This window comes from Bufo bufo, chromosome 6, assembly GCF_905171765.1.
Source record: "Bufo bufo chromosome 6, aBufBuf1.1, whole genome shotgun sequence".
Taxonomy (NCBI): Eukaryota; Metazoa; Chordata; class Amphibia; order Anura; family Bufonidae; genus Bufo; species Bufo bufo.
In genome coordinates this window covers 406,501,110-406,517,160 of record NC_053394.1, presented here as the reverse complement: position 1 = coordinate 406,517,160, position 16,051 = coordinate 406,501,110, and the positions used below count along the sequence as shown (strand labels likewise).

The following is a 16,051-nucleotide window of genomic DNA, read 5'->3' as shown; positions in this document are numbered from 1 at the left end:
ATCATCTTATCTAATGTAACTAACAGATGGACATGACTGGAGAGGTGAGGGACTCTGGAGATGTATGGAGTGATATTTATTACTGTGTCTCTCCATAACCAGGATTACATAGTAGTGAAGAAGATCTCTAGTGAACCCTGTCAGGCCCCTGTGTCTGAAAGATGGGGAAGAACCCTGGGCCCTATCACAGTTCCGACACCTCACCCCCTGATACATGAAGAAATCAATGAAGAGAAGATCTTAGAACTCACCAGCAAGATCATTGAGCTGCTGACTGGAGAGGTGACACTGCTGGGAATGCTGGGACATTATACAGGAACACTATGAAGGGATCTGGGTGATGACTTTATCATTGTGTTGTCAGGTTCCTATAAGGTGTCAGGACGTCACCATCTCTTTCTCCATGGAGGAGTGGGAGTATTTAGAAGGACACAAGGATCTGTACAAGGACGTCATGATGGAGGATCACCGGCCCCTCACATCACCAGGTAATAGACATGACTAAATACACACGTCCTCTCATTATCTGTATGTAAGGAAGGAATTCAGTCACTGGATGTGTTTCCTACAGGGAAGGAGGAGAATATAACACTGGAGAGATGTCCCAGTCCTTTTCTTCCTCAGAGTAGTTCAGAAGAACTTCACAATGTCCCACAGGAGGATCAGGTAGATGAAGATAAGTACATTATGATGGAGGATCACCGGCCCCTCACATCACCAGGTAATAGATATGACTAAATACACACGTCCTTTCATTATCTGTATGTAAGGAAATAATTCAGTCACTGGATGTGTTTCCTACAGATAAGGAAGAGAGAACATCTGAGAGATGTCCCAGTCCTCTTCTTCCACAGGATGGTTCAGAAGAACTTTACAATGTCCCACAAGATGATCAGGTAGATGAAGATAAGTACATCATGATGGAGGATCACCAGCCCCTCACATCACCAGGTAATAGACATGACTAAATACACACGTCCTCTCATTATCTGTTTGTAAGGAATGAATTCAGTCACTGGATGTGTTTCCTACAGTTAAGGAAGAGAGAAGAACACTGGAGAGATGCCCCAGTCCTCTTCTTCCTCAGAGTAGTTCAGAAGAACTTCACAATGTCCCACAGGAGGATCAGGTAGATGAAGATAAGTACATCATGATGGAGGATCACCGGCCCCTCACATCCCCAGGTAATAGATATGACTAAATACACACGTCCTCTCATTTTCTGTATGTAAGGAATGAATTCAGTCACTGGATGTGTTTCCTACAGTTAAGGAAGAAAGAATAACACCCGAGAGATGTCCCAGTCCTCTTCTTCTACAGGATGGGTCAGAAGAACATCACAATGTCCCACATGATGATCAGGTAGATGGAGATAAGTACATTATGATGGAGGATCACCGGCCCCTCACATCACCAGGTAATAGACATAACTAAATACACACGTCCTCTCATTATCTGTATGTAAGGAATGAATTCAGTCAGTGTTTCCTACAGTTAAGGAAGAGAGAAGAACACCGGAGAGATGTCCCAGTGCTCTCCTTCCACAGGATGATTCAGAAGAACATTACAATGTTCTACAGGATGATCAGGTAGATGAAGAAAAGGTTTTATGAAATGTCCCCTATGATCTGTAGAAAGCTGTAAAGATCTTGTGTTTAGTCTCCTTTTCTCCACCAGTTTTATATGTTTTATCCTTGTATAATGAGTAAGGAGGGGATGGCAGGATTACAGCTGACCATAATTTTATGTCTATGGACTCCTCTGTGAACTTCTGCAAGAGTGGCACAACAATTTTGTGAGTTGTCCTCGGCTGTGAACCATATAAACATATGATACTACAATTGGTCAACCACTGTCAAGCTGTGCCCAAATTATCAACTTTTTCCTGTCCTACAATGCATCTATAGGTCTCATTGAAAAAAAATATATATATTCCAGCGCCCGATGTATAATTCAGTTAAAAACACATTCTGTAGTGCATTCTGTTAAGAAAAAATGTGGCACATTATCGCTTCACTTCAGGCGAATCACCCTTACTCATAGCTGATTCACCTGAAAAGCGTAAGCGAAGTGATGATGTCCTGCTTTCTTTAACATGATGCAATAAAGAATGTGTTGTTAACGGGATTGTACTTTGGGATGCTGGACGTTCGGTTTTTCTCTTTTTTGGTAACTGACTTGTGGGTCCCAAGCAAGTCCATGCATCCTGTGGCTAATACTCCCTGACTTGGATTGTACTTCAGTGGCCTACATCGGTTGCCTATACTATCTTCAGAGGGTGAGCTGTGTTTTTTTAATCACCATTCAGTTAGAACTGATGCTACAATGCACATTCATGGTTCGTTGTGGCTCATACTACACATCCTTCCATGGTTTTCCTAACTACCCATGGCTATAAGTATACAGTATGCATATCACACAATAGTGTACATTAGAGGATGGTCCTAAGACACCAGGTGGCCAACATAGTTCCAGTCCAGGTCCTTCATAACAAGTACAGTATCTCTAAGGAACCACTGCAGCAATTTTTTGTTTTCATATAATAAAGTAGTCTGGCACTTCTTGTGCTTCTTCAAATACCATAGAGAGCAACATTTTAAATTAGAGAGTCTATTGAGTAAAAGAGATTAAGGGTGGGAAACAGAAATAAGTAGAAGTGTGCTGCACAGAGATCCCTAGTCACAGAGGATGGTCAAGCAGTTTTGGCTTTTTTCCAGAACTATATGGATTTTAGACCATTTTTCTGGTCACCTACCACTTGTGCGTCCTCCTTACATTTTGCACATTTAGCAAATTTTGCACATGAACATCAGGACTGAAAGGCATCATTATCTAGGGTGCTGTCTCAGCCTTCAACATCACACAGCTGCCTTATCTGAACGAGGTTTCATCCTGGTGGCTCCTTAAAGGAGTTGTACAGGTCATACATATGGATGACCTATTATCAGGATAGGTCATCAGTATCAGACTGGCGAATGTTCGGCACCCACCAGTCAGCTGTTTGAAGAGGAGGTGGCGCTCTATGCGAGCGCTGCTTCCTGGTTCTCACACTATGCGTTGTCTCCTCTGGAGCGGTGGCGTAGTGTAATTACAAGTACTTGCTCTATTCTAGTCATTACACTGCACCACCGAAACTCCGAGACGACGGGCAGTGTAATGAAGACAAAGCAGCATTTGCACCGAGCACCATTTCTTCTTTGAACAGCTGATTGGCGGAGGTGCCGCGTTTTCGGACCCCAGCCATCTGATATTGATAACCTATCCTGACGATAGGTCATCAATGTGTTGGCCTGCACAACCCCCTTAATGTCAATTCCAAGGTCATACCACAGATAGCACATCTAGATACAAGTCACCCTTCTTACTTGCATAGAGTATAATATAATATTGGCAGTTGATTATTAGTAAAGCTATATAGGATTATTTTCATCAGCACATATAATTCTAACTCACCAGCAGTCTTCTAGATGCTCAGATGCAGCCCTACATTTTGAACCTTTTGATTATGGACACCTGGCAATGTGATCTCCAGTCTGACCACCAGTCCGAGGCTTGCTGTCCTGTGAACTACAAGATTACAGCATCATTTCCCTCCCCACCAGCTACTCCTCGTTGTCTTCTGTTTTTCCCTTAAACATAACATACTGCTGACGATATCATTCCTACATTATCCAGTTAAACCATCACAAGCAGGAGACAGGAGAGATAGGCTGAAGCTGCATCACATTGGAATATACTAAGACTAACTTTGAGTTAGGAGTAGTGTTGAGCGAACTTGTGTTTTAAGTCCGGCGTCTAAAGTTCGGGTTATCGAAGAATCGCGTTATGGATTCCGCTACCACGGACCATAAGTTATGGTCCGTGGTAGCGGAATCCATAATGCGATTCTTCGATAACCCGAACTTTAGATGCCGAACCTAAAACACAAGTTCGCTCAACACTAGTTAGGAGACAACAGTTCTAACATTTGCTGCCCTTAATTTGGTTTTGCCGTAAACTACTTTTCACTCATTTTATTTTCATCAATTACTCTTTTTTTTTTTTTCTCTAATTCACCTTATTTGTTGTTTTCTCTTATCCCCCGTGCTTGAATCCTACTTCCTGGTTTGTCAGGTGTCTGCTCTCATTGTCTCTTTTGAGCACAATAAGGCCTCATTCACACGTCGGTGATTCACGAACATGTGCTGTCCGTGTTCTCCACTGACAGCACACATCAGTGTTTTAACATCGTTCATGGATCCTTGGTTTTAGCATGGAAGCATGCTCTATTTTTGTCTGTGTTTACAGATCCATCATGCCCATTATGGTCTATGGGTCTGTGAAAAACACGGACGCAGCACGGATGCCGCCTGTGTTTCGTTGACCGTTAAGAGGAGATGTTCTTTTCAGCTGTGCAGTGGATGATACACAGAGAGCAAAAAACGAACTCAGACTAAACACAGATTCTTCACAGAAATTTTCACGGATGAATCACTGACCATCTTATCATAGATTTCATCACAGAAACGGACATGTGAATGAGGCCTTACACTGCAGGACGTGGATGATCAAGACTCACTAGGCTTTAGGACAGTTTCTAACGGCTGGTCACTCTTTTTGGATCAGGACTGGCATTTCCGTAACCCAATTTTATCCTGCAATTGCTCCCAAACTATAACAGATTCTCTCTCCTTTCTCTGCCATCTTTCTCAGGGCCATCACTTGGGTCTGTTTTTGAGGAACCCCTGAGGCACTTTGGATCCTCTGGCCAAACGGCAGTCTAATGGCTGGTTTACTGGAACACTGTGCACCACTCTACTCATGCTTCCCGTTTCTCTGTCTCGGTCTACAGCCCACCAGCGCACTGTATAGTGGCTATGCTCAGGCCTGCTACACTCACACACTCAGAGAGCTCCTCAGGCTCCTCACATGGTCTGACCTCACACATTACTACCGGCACCAAATTCTGTCTTTTTATCACTTCACCTGGCCTGTCCTAAACAGTGCAACCCTCAATGCCACAGTGCTCATCAGCGTCAGGTTCTATGTCTGCCTGAGCTGTCTTCTGGCACCACCTCCTGTGGTATTGGCATGGTCTGGAACATGGTATATATAGGGTAGCGAGCAAAGGCAACAGGTGCACAGGCAACGTAATATTTAATACACATGATGTACTGTTACTGATAGAATATAAGGACTACTCCCCCTACATTGCAAACTTTTGGTTGGAATAAAGATTGGATTTATACAGGAGACCTGCAGATATTTGGTAATTTCTGTCATCGTTCTGATGTTTTCAGGTCATATAAAACCTTCTACACGGCTTCTCCAACCGTCTGATGACTTCTACAATATTTGTTTCACAGCTTGTGAATCCGGGTGAAGATCTGAACATTATATATGTTACAGAGACCTATGTGAAGGACGATGAGCAGAGTACAGAGGACATTCCTACAGATAACCGCCCAGGTGAGTAGTGACCACTAAATAAAGCAGAGAAGACTCACAGATTCTACTCCTTCACTGGATGATACAATTTATGTTGGATTTTTAAGTTCTGGGGGGGTGGTAGCAGTAGTAGCAGTGAAAGTAGTGGCCCCATGACAGAGTAGGAAGGCTGGCAGCAGCAGGGGAAGTAACAGTGACAATAGTAGCCCCATGACAGAGTGGTGGCAGTGGTGGCATACAGCACAAGAGGGTGGCAGATCACAGTAGTAGTAGAACCCAACAACAGCAGTGTAACAGCAAGGGAGAGTGGTATGCATATCCTTGTCAAAATGTAACATGTAAATATCAGTAGGCCAAGAAGCTCCATTGTAGGAATAGCAGAAGAGGCTGCAGGCGGGTGATGGCATCAGAATGGTGTCATCATCATGTGGCCAGAAGTATTGGCTCATTTTGCAGAATATTCCAGTGTGGCAGCACACTACAGTATGATCATTAGTGGCAGAATGATATATTCTGTTACATTAGGCAACGGCGTCTAGCAATCCCGGTTGAACCACGGCTGATTCATTTATGAAAGTTAGTCTCTCAACATTTTGGGAGAAAAGGCGAGTTCTCTTGGGGGTAAGTATTCCCCCCGCCGCACTGCACACCTGCTCTGATGCCACACTACTGGCCAGGCAGGAAAGCATGCCCATGGCAAACTGAGCCAGTTGCTATTACACTTCAAGTTTACTTGCTCATTAGTCCAGAGGATCTTGGATTATGGGTGATATGGTGCAGTCCAAGTATGCCACCACCTGCTGGTTGAGGTTCTGCTCGATGTCCCTCTGCTGCTGGGTGGTTTCTTCAGAAGGCAACTGAACAAAACTGCTCATCAGAGACTGCAGACTTAAGTTGCTGCTGATGGAGATAGTGATCCTCCCGCCCCCCCCCCCCCCCCCACCAGTCATGGCAGTGGAGCGTGAGTGCAGAGGGTTCCCCCGGTCAGACCTTCATGAGGATGGACGATGGTGCTAGTACGCAGTGACTAACCAACTACACAACTTGTCTCTATAGTAGTCCATTTTTGTATCCATATCAGAAGGTCTAAAAACTGGCCACCTTTTTTGACTGGTAGCAAGGGTCTAACAATTTGGATAGCCAGTAGTGATCCCTCTGCCAAATCGTGACAATGTGGCTGTCACTACACAAACAAGAAAGCATGCATCTGGCCATTTGTGCAAGGGACTCTTAGGGTCTCCCTGCCTCCATCTTCACTGCATACTGCCACGGTCTGTCTGGGTCATCTTCGTCATCGCCCTCCAGCTCCTCTTCTGTTGCTTGGGCAGATAAACCACCTAGTTGTATATAAAATTCCTGGTCGTTTATGTCCTCCTCCTATTCCTCTGCCAGTTCATCCTCCTCGGGGCTCAGGTGGCCGTGAGATGTATTCGCCACATCTTCTTTCCCCTCGCAATCAGATTTGTCAGCATCCCCTCCCAGGATGTGAAGGAGTTGAATAACATCATTCATCCTATAGTTCTGCCGAGTGACAAAGAAAGTGGCCTCCTCAAAGGACCTGAGCAAACGGCACTTGTCACGCATGAGCTGCCAATAGATAATGTGGTAGTTACACCAGGGAGTAGACTTATCCATCTGCAGCATTAAGAAATCGTTGACCGCCTTCCTGTGCTCGTACAGGTGGTCTAACGTAGCGTGCAGTTCTAATGGGTGGAAACGTTGCCTATCAGGCGATCTTGGGAAGAGCATTTTGCCTTTGCAACGTAAGGAGGGTTTGTTTTGCACGGTAAGAGTGGCTGATGTGCATACACAGTTTCCCGGAAATTTTTATTAGCTCTTGCAGTTCAGTGGAAGACTTGAGGAAGCGGGAAACAATGAGATTGAAGATGTGCGCCATGCAGGGTACATGGGTCAGCCCTCCCTGAAGCAGTGCAGACAATATATTCTTCACGTTATCAGTAACCATGGTTCCTATCTCCAGTTGGTGAGGAGACAGCCATTGTTCGATTTCTTTATTAATGACACTGAGCAGTTCCTCCCCGGTGTGGCTCCATTTACCAAGGCTGATGAGGTGCTGAGCCGCGTGACCCAGGTGTGCCTAGGCCAGAACCACATTTACCCAGTGGGATGTAAACGACATATATTGTCCTTGACCATAGTTACAACTCCATTCTTTCCATGCTTCAGCGCTGGCGTGAACTCTGACAGACAAAAAGAGGCCCAAGACTGGCCCACCTTCTGTTCAATGTACGTGTCCAGGGCTGTTACAGCTTTTTTGGAAAAGTAATGTCGGCTTGAGACTCTCCACCTTGGGTGTCCACAATCCATCAGTTCTCTGAAATGTGCAGAGTCAACTACATGGAAAGGAGGGATTGTAGTACCAGCAACTTGGCTCAGTGCACGTTCAGGTTCTGCGCCGTTGGATGAGTGCACACATATTTTTGTCTTTTTGCAATCACCTCGGTGATCGATTGCTGTCAAAACAAGTGAAGAGGAGGAGGAGCAGGAGCATCAGGAGCAATAGAAGACATTGAGGTTGATGGGAAGGAACAACAGCTTCCTTCTACTGACGTTGACGAGCCCTGACTGCTTGAGAGGGGGTGCGGGCCGGTGGGAGATGCAGCAGTTTCTGCATCAGGCTGTAAGATTAAATGAGTGGCAAGCTTTTCCTACGCCACTTTATGGTGACACTCCGTGTGTTGATGCAGGGCGGTTATGTCAACATTAACACCCTGGCCACTCTTCATCTTCTGCCCACACATCCTGCATAGCGCCATGCTAACGTCCCTCAGTGCCTTGGTGACAAATTCCCACACTGGCGAGTATTGCATTTTCCCTCCATGCACTAGCAGTGCATGATGACTGCTTGCTGCTGCTTTTACGAACCCATGCACTGCTAGTATGTTACACACAGGTAGTCTCCCGAGTAACAGACAGTGAACCCTTTCCACATTTGGCTCCAGTTCTTCCACGCTGCTGTCTCATGGGCACACTACCACCCTCTCTGCCTGATGATGATGATGCCCCCTCTTTACCCAGCTCCCACGTGTGATCGACTACATCATGTACAAATGTTTGGTCATCACTGGTGTCACCCTCACCTGTCTTTTGTGCATATTCCTGACCTCTTGCAACATGTGCTCCCACCCGACTGTCATCATCGGAAGTTGCACACCTATAGGAGTCCACAGCGGACCTATCCTCTAAGTCTGGCCTGTAACTGCCGACTGTCCTCAAAAAGCTAATCAACGCTGAAAAGCAGAGCAGAGCCAACGGCTATCATTACTTGGCTAGCAGAAGGAGCAGCAAAAGCAAGAGGCAGGTTCAGGACAGGTGAGGGCATAGCCTTCCCAACTAAGCGTGGTGTCAGAGGAACCTACCGATTCCTGGCTATGCATGTCTGTCGTCACTTGAGATGATATTGAAGAGCAAGTCAACCATTCCAGTACAGCTGGATTGTTGGTTAAAACACGACCGCTGGATGACAGTGGCAGCTCCGGCTTGTTGCTGCGGCTGCTACTAACTCTCCCCTCCTTTCTTCTGCTGCTACTTGTGCCAGCTACAGCAACATTCTTCCTTTGGAGGGCCCAGACAAATGTATGTTGGTCATAGTGTATAACAAATTTAATCGCTAACAGAATGGATTAGCTATGATAAATTTCACTCCACAGCACACTTATGTACAGGGCAATAAATTACATCTGCTTGTAATACGGAAGCATTGTAACGCTGCGGCTAACAGAAGGGATTAGCTATGATAAATTTCACTCTTCTGCACACTTATGTACAGATAAATTACACCTGCCCATAATACAGACGCAACATAACACTACAGCTAACAGAAATGATTCGCTATGATAAATTTCACTCCACTGCACACTTATGTACAGGGCAGTAAATTACACCTGCCCGTAATATGGACGCAACATAATGCTATAGCTAACAGAACGGATTAGCTGTAAATTTCGGTGAAGTGCATAGTGATGCACACGGCGATATATGACACCTGCCTTTAATACTGTGGCACACTGTATCACTAAAGTAACGGAATAACTCTGAATGTCGGTGCAATGTACAGTGATGCACACGGCGACATATGACACCTGCCTTTATGTTTACTCTGCTTTTATTGAATATCAAATAATACAGTTACAGACTGTGAAACAAGCAATAGAAGTAACCAAATAGGTCACGCAGGACCACATCATAGGGTTAATAAAACAGTAATGTGAGATCGCTGATCACGTGTCAAGATTACATAAAATAACAAAAATAAAAAATAAAAGGGAAAAAAGGAAGGCAAGCGGTGAAGGAAAGACGGGAAAGGACAAGGGAGATGGTCCTCGCCTCTCAAATCTTGAGAAATCTATGTTACACAGACTAAGAAGACTCACAACATGTCTAGACATTCAGAAGAATCCAAAAATGTGATCAGAGGGTAACACCTACCCAGGAAAATCTCTGACCTCTCCTGCTGGGCAGCTATCAGCTCCTCCATACGGAGGATATAGCCAAGTTCACTGGCCCATTCTCAGAGAGAAGGTGGAGATTTAGCCTTCCAATGTCTGGGGATCACCATTCTAGCTGCTGTCAAGAAATGTCTCAGTATACCTTTCTTTACTTGAGCTAACGAACCTGGGATAAGGGAGAGTACAGTTACCTGAGGGTTTTTTGGCACCACCCTCCCGGAAAACTTAGCATAGATTTGGAGAATTTGGTCCCATAACGGGAGAGTTATTGAACAGCTCCACCAGATATGTAATATGGAGCCCCGGTCTTTCTCACAACGCCAGCATATGTCAGTCACTGAAGGAAACATTCGATGTAATGTAGTCGGGCAATAATAACACCTTGAGAGAATCTTGTAATTCTTCTCTTTAGCTTTTGCTGCCAGAGAGATGCCATGAGAGAACGTGCAGATTGTAACGACCTATTCCCCCAAAAAATTAACCTGAACCTCAAAAAATTGGGCTCTTTTGACATTCTTTCATTTGCATCATTTCTGTCTTCATTTCCCTCTCCTAGTGAGACATATATTTTTTTCTAAGAAGAGCCCAAAACACCATGGGTGCTATGGAAGATACTCATGATAGTTTTTCGGTTGATGAGTTGTGTAAGAACAGTTAGCATTTCAACTGCCTTGAGCAGGAGGTTCAGATAGCAGTGGCGGTAGTAGTGGCACTTGTAGCCATGGTGGTGGCAGTAGGGGCACTGACAGCCGTGGTGCTAGTGACACTTGGGGTGAATACAGAAGAGGGAATTGTGACAGAAGGCAAGAAGACCATGACATTCCGTATTTCAGTATGAGAAAAGTGGTGGGGAGAAGGACAACTGATGTGTCTTGCACAGGAACTGGGCGTCGGAGAAGGGTGATGAAGAGGAGGTGACAACAAAGGAGGACGGTGCTGTCCATGGCAATATCCATGTCAGTGTCACTCTGACATTACTAGTGCTGTCTTTGTGTTAAGGAGCTTAAAAAGGGAAGGGGGGAGAAAGAGAAAAAAGTCCTAGGAGACCTCAGAGTGCAGTAAAAAAAAAATCAGGCCAATAGGAGAACTTTTGATCCTAGTCAAATATATTCTTTTGTATATTTTGAATCATTAGAATCACATCTGAAACTGATTTCAAGAAACTTGCTCTTCTCTAGTGATGCACTTTTCATTATCTAAGTTCCCCATCATTATGTCTTTGGAGTGTGGGAGGAAACCGGAGAACCCTGAGGAAACCCACGCAAACATGGGAGGAACATACAAACTCCATGCAGATGCTGTGCTTGGTCGGATTCAAACCTAGGACCCCAGTGCTGCAAGACACCAGTGCTAACCACTGAACCACCGTGTTGCCCATCTTTTGAATGGTTTATATATCAATTGCAAGCACTTGACATAAATCCACTAAAAAACTACATTTTAATGATTGTGATTTTTGGGTCACTGGATTATTCTTTTGGCACTATGTAATCGGGAAGAGCCGCAGGCTAAAGAGTTAATATAAAAATGTCTCACCACTGAACACTAGCTGCTCCCTGCCTGCCAATAAAGACATCGAGATATCCTGACACAAGTAATCACCAGCACTCTGCACGTTAGTAATAGAAAATATAAAACATTAACGAGCTTCCCTGGTGATCAGTGACGGCGTACTGTGCTTCTTACTGAAATCCAACAGTATCTCCCACCCTTCCTCAAAATAGTTCCCTGGAGATCTGTTTAATGGTCCCCTTGTTGATATAGCAATTACTGTATGTACAGTACAGACCAAAAGTTTGGACACACCTTCTCATTCAAAGAGTTTTCTTTATTTTCATGACTATGGAGGCAACTATGAATTAACACATGTGGAATTATATACATAACAAACAAGTGTGAAACAATTGAAAATATGTCATATTAGGTTCTTCAAAGTAGCCACCTTTTGTTTTGATTACTGCTTTCCACACTCTTGGCATTCTCTTGATGAGCTTCAAGAGGTAGTCCCCTGAAATGGTCTTCCAACAGTCTTGAAGGAGTTCCCAGAGATGCTTAGCACTTGTTGGCCCTTTTGCCTTCACTCTGCGGTCCAGCTCACCCCAAACCATCTCGATTGGGTTCAGGTCCGGTGACTGTGGAGGCCAGGTTATCTGGCACAGCACCCCATCACTCTTCTTCATGGTCAAATAGCCCTTACTTTCAAAGTTTTCCCAATTTTTCGGCTGACTGACTGACCTTCATTTCTTAAAGTAATGATGGCCACTCGTTTTTCTTTACTTAGCTGCTTTTTTCTTGCCATAATACAAATTCTAACAGTCTATTCAGTAGGACTATCAGCTGTGTATCCACCTGACTTCTCCTCAACGCAACTGATGGTCCCAACCCCATTTATAAGGCAAGAGATCCCACTTATTAAACCTGACAGGGCACACCTGTGAAGTGAAAACCATTTCAGGGGACTACCTCTTGAAGCTCATCAAGAGAATGCCAAGAGTGTGCAAAGCAGTAATCAAAGCAAAAGGTGGCTACTTTGAAGAACCTAGAATATGACATATTTTCAGTTGTTTCACACTTGTTTGTTATGTATATAATTCCACATGTGTTAATTCATAGTTTTGATGCCTTCAGTGTGAATCTACAATTTTCATAGTCATGAAAATAAAGAAAACTCTTTGAATGAGAAGGTGTGTCCAAACTTTTGGTCTGTACTGTACATGTGCATGCCTTTGTCACACACCCCTGTGCTACCAGGTTAGTCATGGCAGCATCATGAGTAAATTATATAATGCTATTAGCAGAAGGACCCGGCTTCGCACGGGTATATTTCATCTATTTCATTTAATGTTTGTGTGTGTCGACAGTATCCACTATAACAGTGACATCTACAGTACCCCGCCCCTTTAACAGTGACCTCCACAGCGGCAAGCCCCCTTAACAGTAACATCCACAGCACCCTCCCCTTTAACTGTTACCTCCACAGTGGCCGCCCCTTTATTAGTGACCTTTACAGTACCCCGTCTCGTTAACAGTAATTTCCACAATAACCCGCCACCTTAACAGTGACCTCTACAAAGCTCTGTTCCCTTAGAATGTGACCTCCACAACACCCCTCCCCCTTAACAGTGACCTCTACAGCACCCTGCCCCTTAACACAGACCTCCATAGTAGACCATCCTCTTAACTGTGACCTCTACAGTTCCCTGTCCCCTTAACAGAGACCTCCACAGCGCCCACCCCTTTAACAGTGACCCCCACAGCATCCTGACCCCTTATCAGTGACCTCCACAGCGCCCTCCTCTTTAACAGTAACCGCCACAGCGGCCGCCCCTTTATTAGTGACCTTCACAGTACCCCATCTCGTTAACAGTGATTTCGACAATAACCCGCCACCTTAACAGTGACCTCTACAGAGCTCTGTTCCCTTAAAATGTGACCTCCACAACACCCCACCCCCTTAACAGTGACCTCTGTAGCACCCCGCCCCTTAACACTGACCTCCACAGTGCCCGCCCCTTTAACAGTGACCCCCACAGCATCCCGCTCCCTTATCAGTGACCTCCATAGCAGCCCGCCCCTTTAACAGTGACCTTGACAGCATACCACCCCCCTTAACAGTGACCTCCACAGCAGCCCGCCCCTTTAACAGTGACCTCTGTAACACCCCGCCCCTTAACACTGACCTCCACAGTGCCCGCCCCTTTAACAGTGACCCCCACACCATCCCGCTCCCTTATCAGTGACCTCCATAGCAGCCCGCCCCTTTAACAGTGACCTTGACAGCATACCACCCCCCTTAACAGTGACCTCCACAGCAGCCCGCCCCTTTAACAGTGACCTCTGTAGCACCCCGCCCCTTAACACTGACCTCCACAGTGCCCGCCCCTTTAACAGTGACCCCCACACCATCCCGCTCCCTTATCAGTGACCTCCATAGCAGCCCGCCCCTTTAACAGTGACCTTGACAGCGTACCACCCCTTTAACAGTGACCTCCGCAGCGGCCTCCCCTTTATTAGTGACCTCCACAGTACCCCATCTCCTTAACAGTGATTTACACAACACCCCGTCCCCTTAACAGTGGCCTCTACAGCAATCTGCCCCTTAACACTGACCTTCGTAGCAGACCATCCCCTTAACTGTGACCTCCACAGCAGTCTGCCCCTAGGGTGGCCAGAGGTCCGGTTTTAGGCCAAACAGTCCGGCTTTCAGACTCCCTGTCCTCCGGCCGGCGCAAGGCCTGAATGGACACAGGGATGTCCTTTTGAACAGCTCACTCTTAGACTGCAGCACTGTGCTGTCTGAGTGTGAGCTGCAGGGAGAAAGTCACCGTCCCTCACACCCCTGCAGCTGAGTTGATTTTTCAATCCTCGTCAGCTGCGGAGTGGGAGGGGGCGTGGCTTAGCAGGACCTGGGGGCGGGGTTTTTAAATCTGTCTTTTGAGGGTGGCCTGAATGGCCACCCTACCTGCCCCTGAACTGTGACCTCCATAGCACTCCGCTTCCTTAACAGTGTCATCCACAGCGCCCTGTCCCTTTAAAGCTGACCTAAAGCAGTGAAGAAAATGGCTGGGTTGTTATAGAAACCTGGTGTAAAACTGTGTGTATGTGGAGACTAAGGGCCTGCGAGCTTCTATTGGCTGATAAGGGTCATGTGACCAGACTTGGCTAATGCATTTTTTGTGAATATCTCACGCAGGGATGTCCTTTTGAACAGCTCACTCTCAGACCACAGCACTGTGCTGTCTGAGCGTGAGCTGCAGGGAGAAAGTCATCCTCCCTCCCACCCCTGCAGTTGATTTTTACCTTCATTTTTTCAATCCCTGTCGGCTGCGGAGTGGGAGGGGGTGTGGCTTACCCAGATCTGGGCATGGTTTAGTGGGACCTGGGGGCGGGGTTTTTAAGTCCGTCTTTTGAGGGTGGCCTGAATGGCCACCCTACCTGCCCCCTAAACTGTGACCTTCACAGCACTACGCTCTCTTAACAGTGTCATTCACAGCGCCCTGTTATGGAAACCTGGTGTAAAACTGTGTGTATGTGGAGACTAAGGACCTGCAAGCTTCTATTGGCTGATAAAGGTCATGTGACCGTGTGTATGGCAGTTGGGATATGAAGAGAAAGACCTGCAGGCTTCTATTGGCTAATGTAGGTCATGTGATGTGCCATATTTGCATTTTTTGGGAATATCTCAGGAACGGTACGTGCTAGAGAGCTGAGACCCAGTCTTTAACCTTCCCGGACACCTGATGTACCTGTGTGCCAATTTTGTGATTGTAAATGCGACAGTGCGGATTCCTTCAGTGGACATACATACACACACACATACACTCAGCTTTATATATTAGATTTTCACAGCTGCTGTTTTTATGTAGACGTTTAGCCAAAGCCAAGAGTAGATTAGGAAGGAAGGAATTCAGAGGTATATGGCCAGACAAAAATCAATGCAACCTATCAACAATTTAAGGAAGAGCTTACAGTCTATGAGCTGAATCCGGCATCGGGTGCAAAACCGTGATGTCATTGCATCTGCTAGGCTGAGTGGGAGAGCACACAGGCTTAGGATTATCCCCAGGCTTGTGCGCTGTCCTCAGCTCAGAAGGCACAATGACATCACAGGTGCTGCTGGTGAGGCATTGATGTGCTCCATTCATCAAGGGAACATGGCTAGGTGAGTATTATTTTTTTTAAGTTTTATTCACACTACCGGGGCTACACTACTGTAAGGGGGGCACTGAGGGGGCAACACTACTGTAAGAGGGTACAACTACTGTGTGTGGACACAATGGGGCATTATTGTGGGTGGGCAGTTAGGGGACATAACTACTGTGTGTGGGAACTAAGCGAGGTTAACTACTGTATGGGGGCACTAAGGGGGCTTTACTATCTGGGGGCACTAAGATAGCATAAGTACTGTGTGTGGTCACTAAGGAGGCATAACTACTGTGTGTGGGCACTAAAACGGCGGCACCAATGTTCCGCGGCACAAAGTGGGAAACACTACTGTAAGGAGCATAACTACTCTGTGGGGACACAAAGGGGCATAACAACTTTGTCAGGGCACAAAGAGGGCATAACTACTTTGTGGGTCATTAAGGGTGAATTATACTGTGTGTGGGGCACTACGGGATCATTCTACTATGTGGGGGCACAAAGAGGACTTA

At 45.9% G+C, this 16,051-nt stretch overlaps 1 protein-coding gene across 1 annotated transcript in view; it reads left to right on the top strand.

The window, feature by feature from the left end:
- The first annotated feature begins 442 nt into the window (after positions 1-442).
- Positions 443-16,051, top strand: part of LOC121004473 (oocyte zinc finger protein XlCOF22-like) — a 137,906-nt gene continuing 122,297 nt past the window's right edge. Inside the window, exons 1-6 of the mRNA XM_040436709.1 lie at positions 443-488; positions 572-721; positions 805-951; positions 1,035-1,184; positions 1,495-1,589; positions 5,346-5,358. Of these exons, the coding sequence (XP_040292643.1) occupies positions 455-488; positions 572-721; positions 805-951; positions 1,035-1,184; positions 1,495-1,589; positions 5,346-5,358 (589 nt within the window). The 5' untranslated portion in view covers positions 443-454. The remainder of the gene's footprint in view (positions 489-571; positions 722-804; positions 952-1,034; positions 1,185-1,494; positions 1,590-5,345; positions 5,359-16,051) is intronic.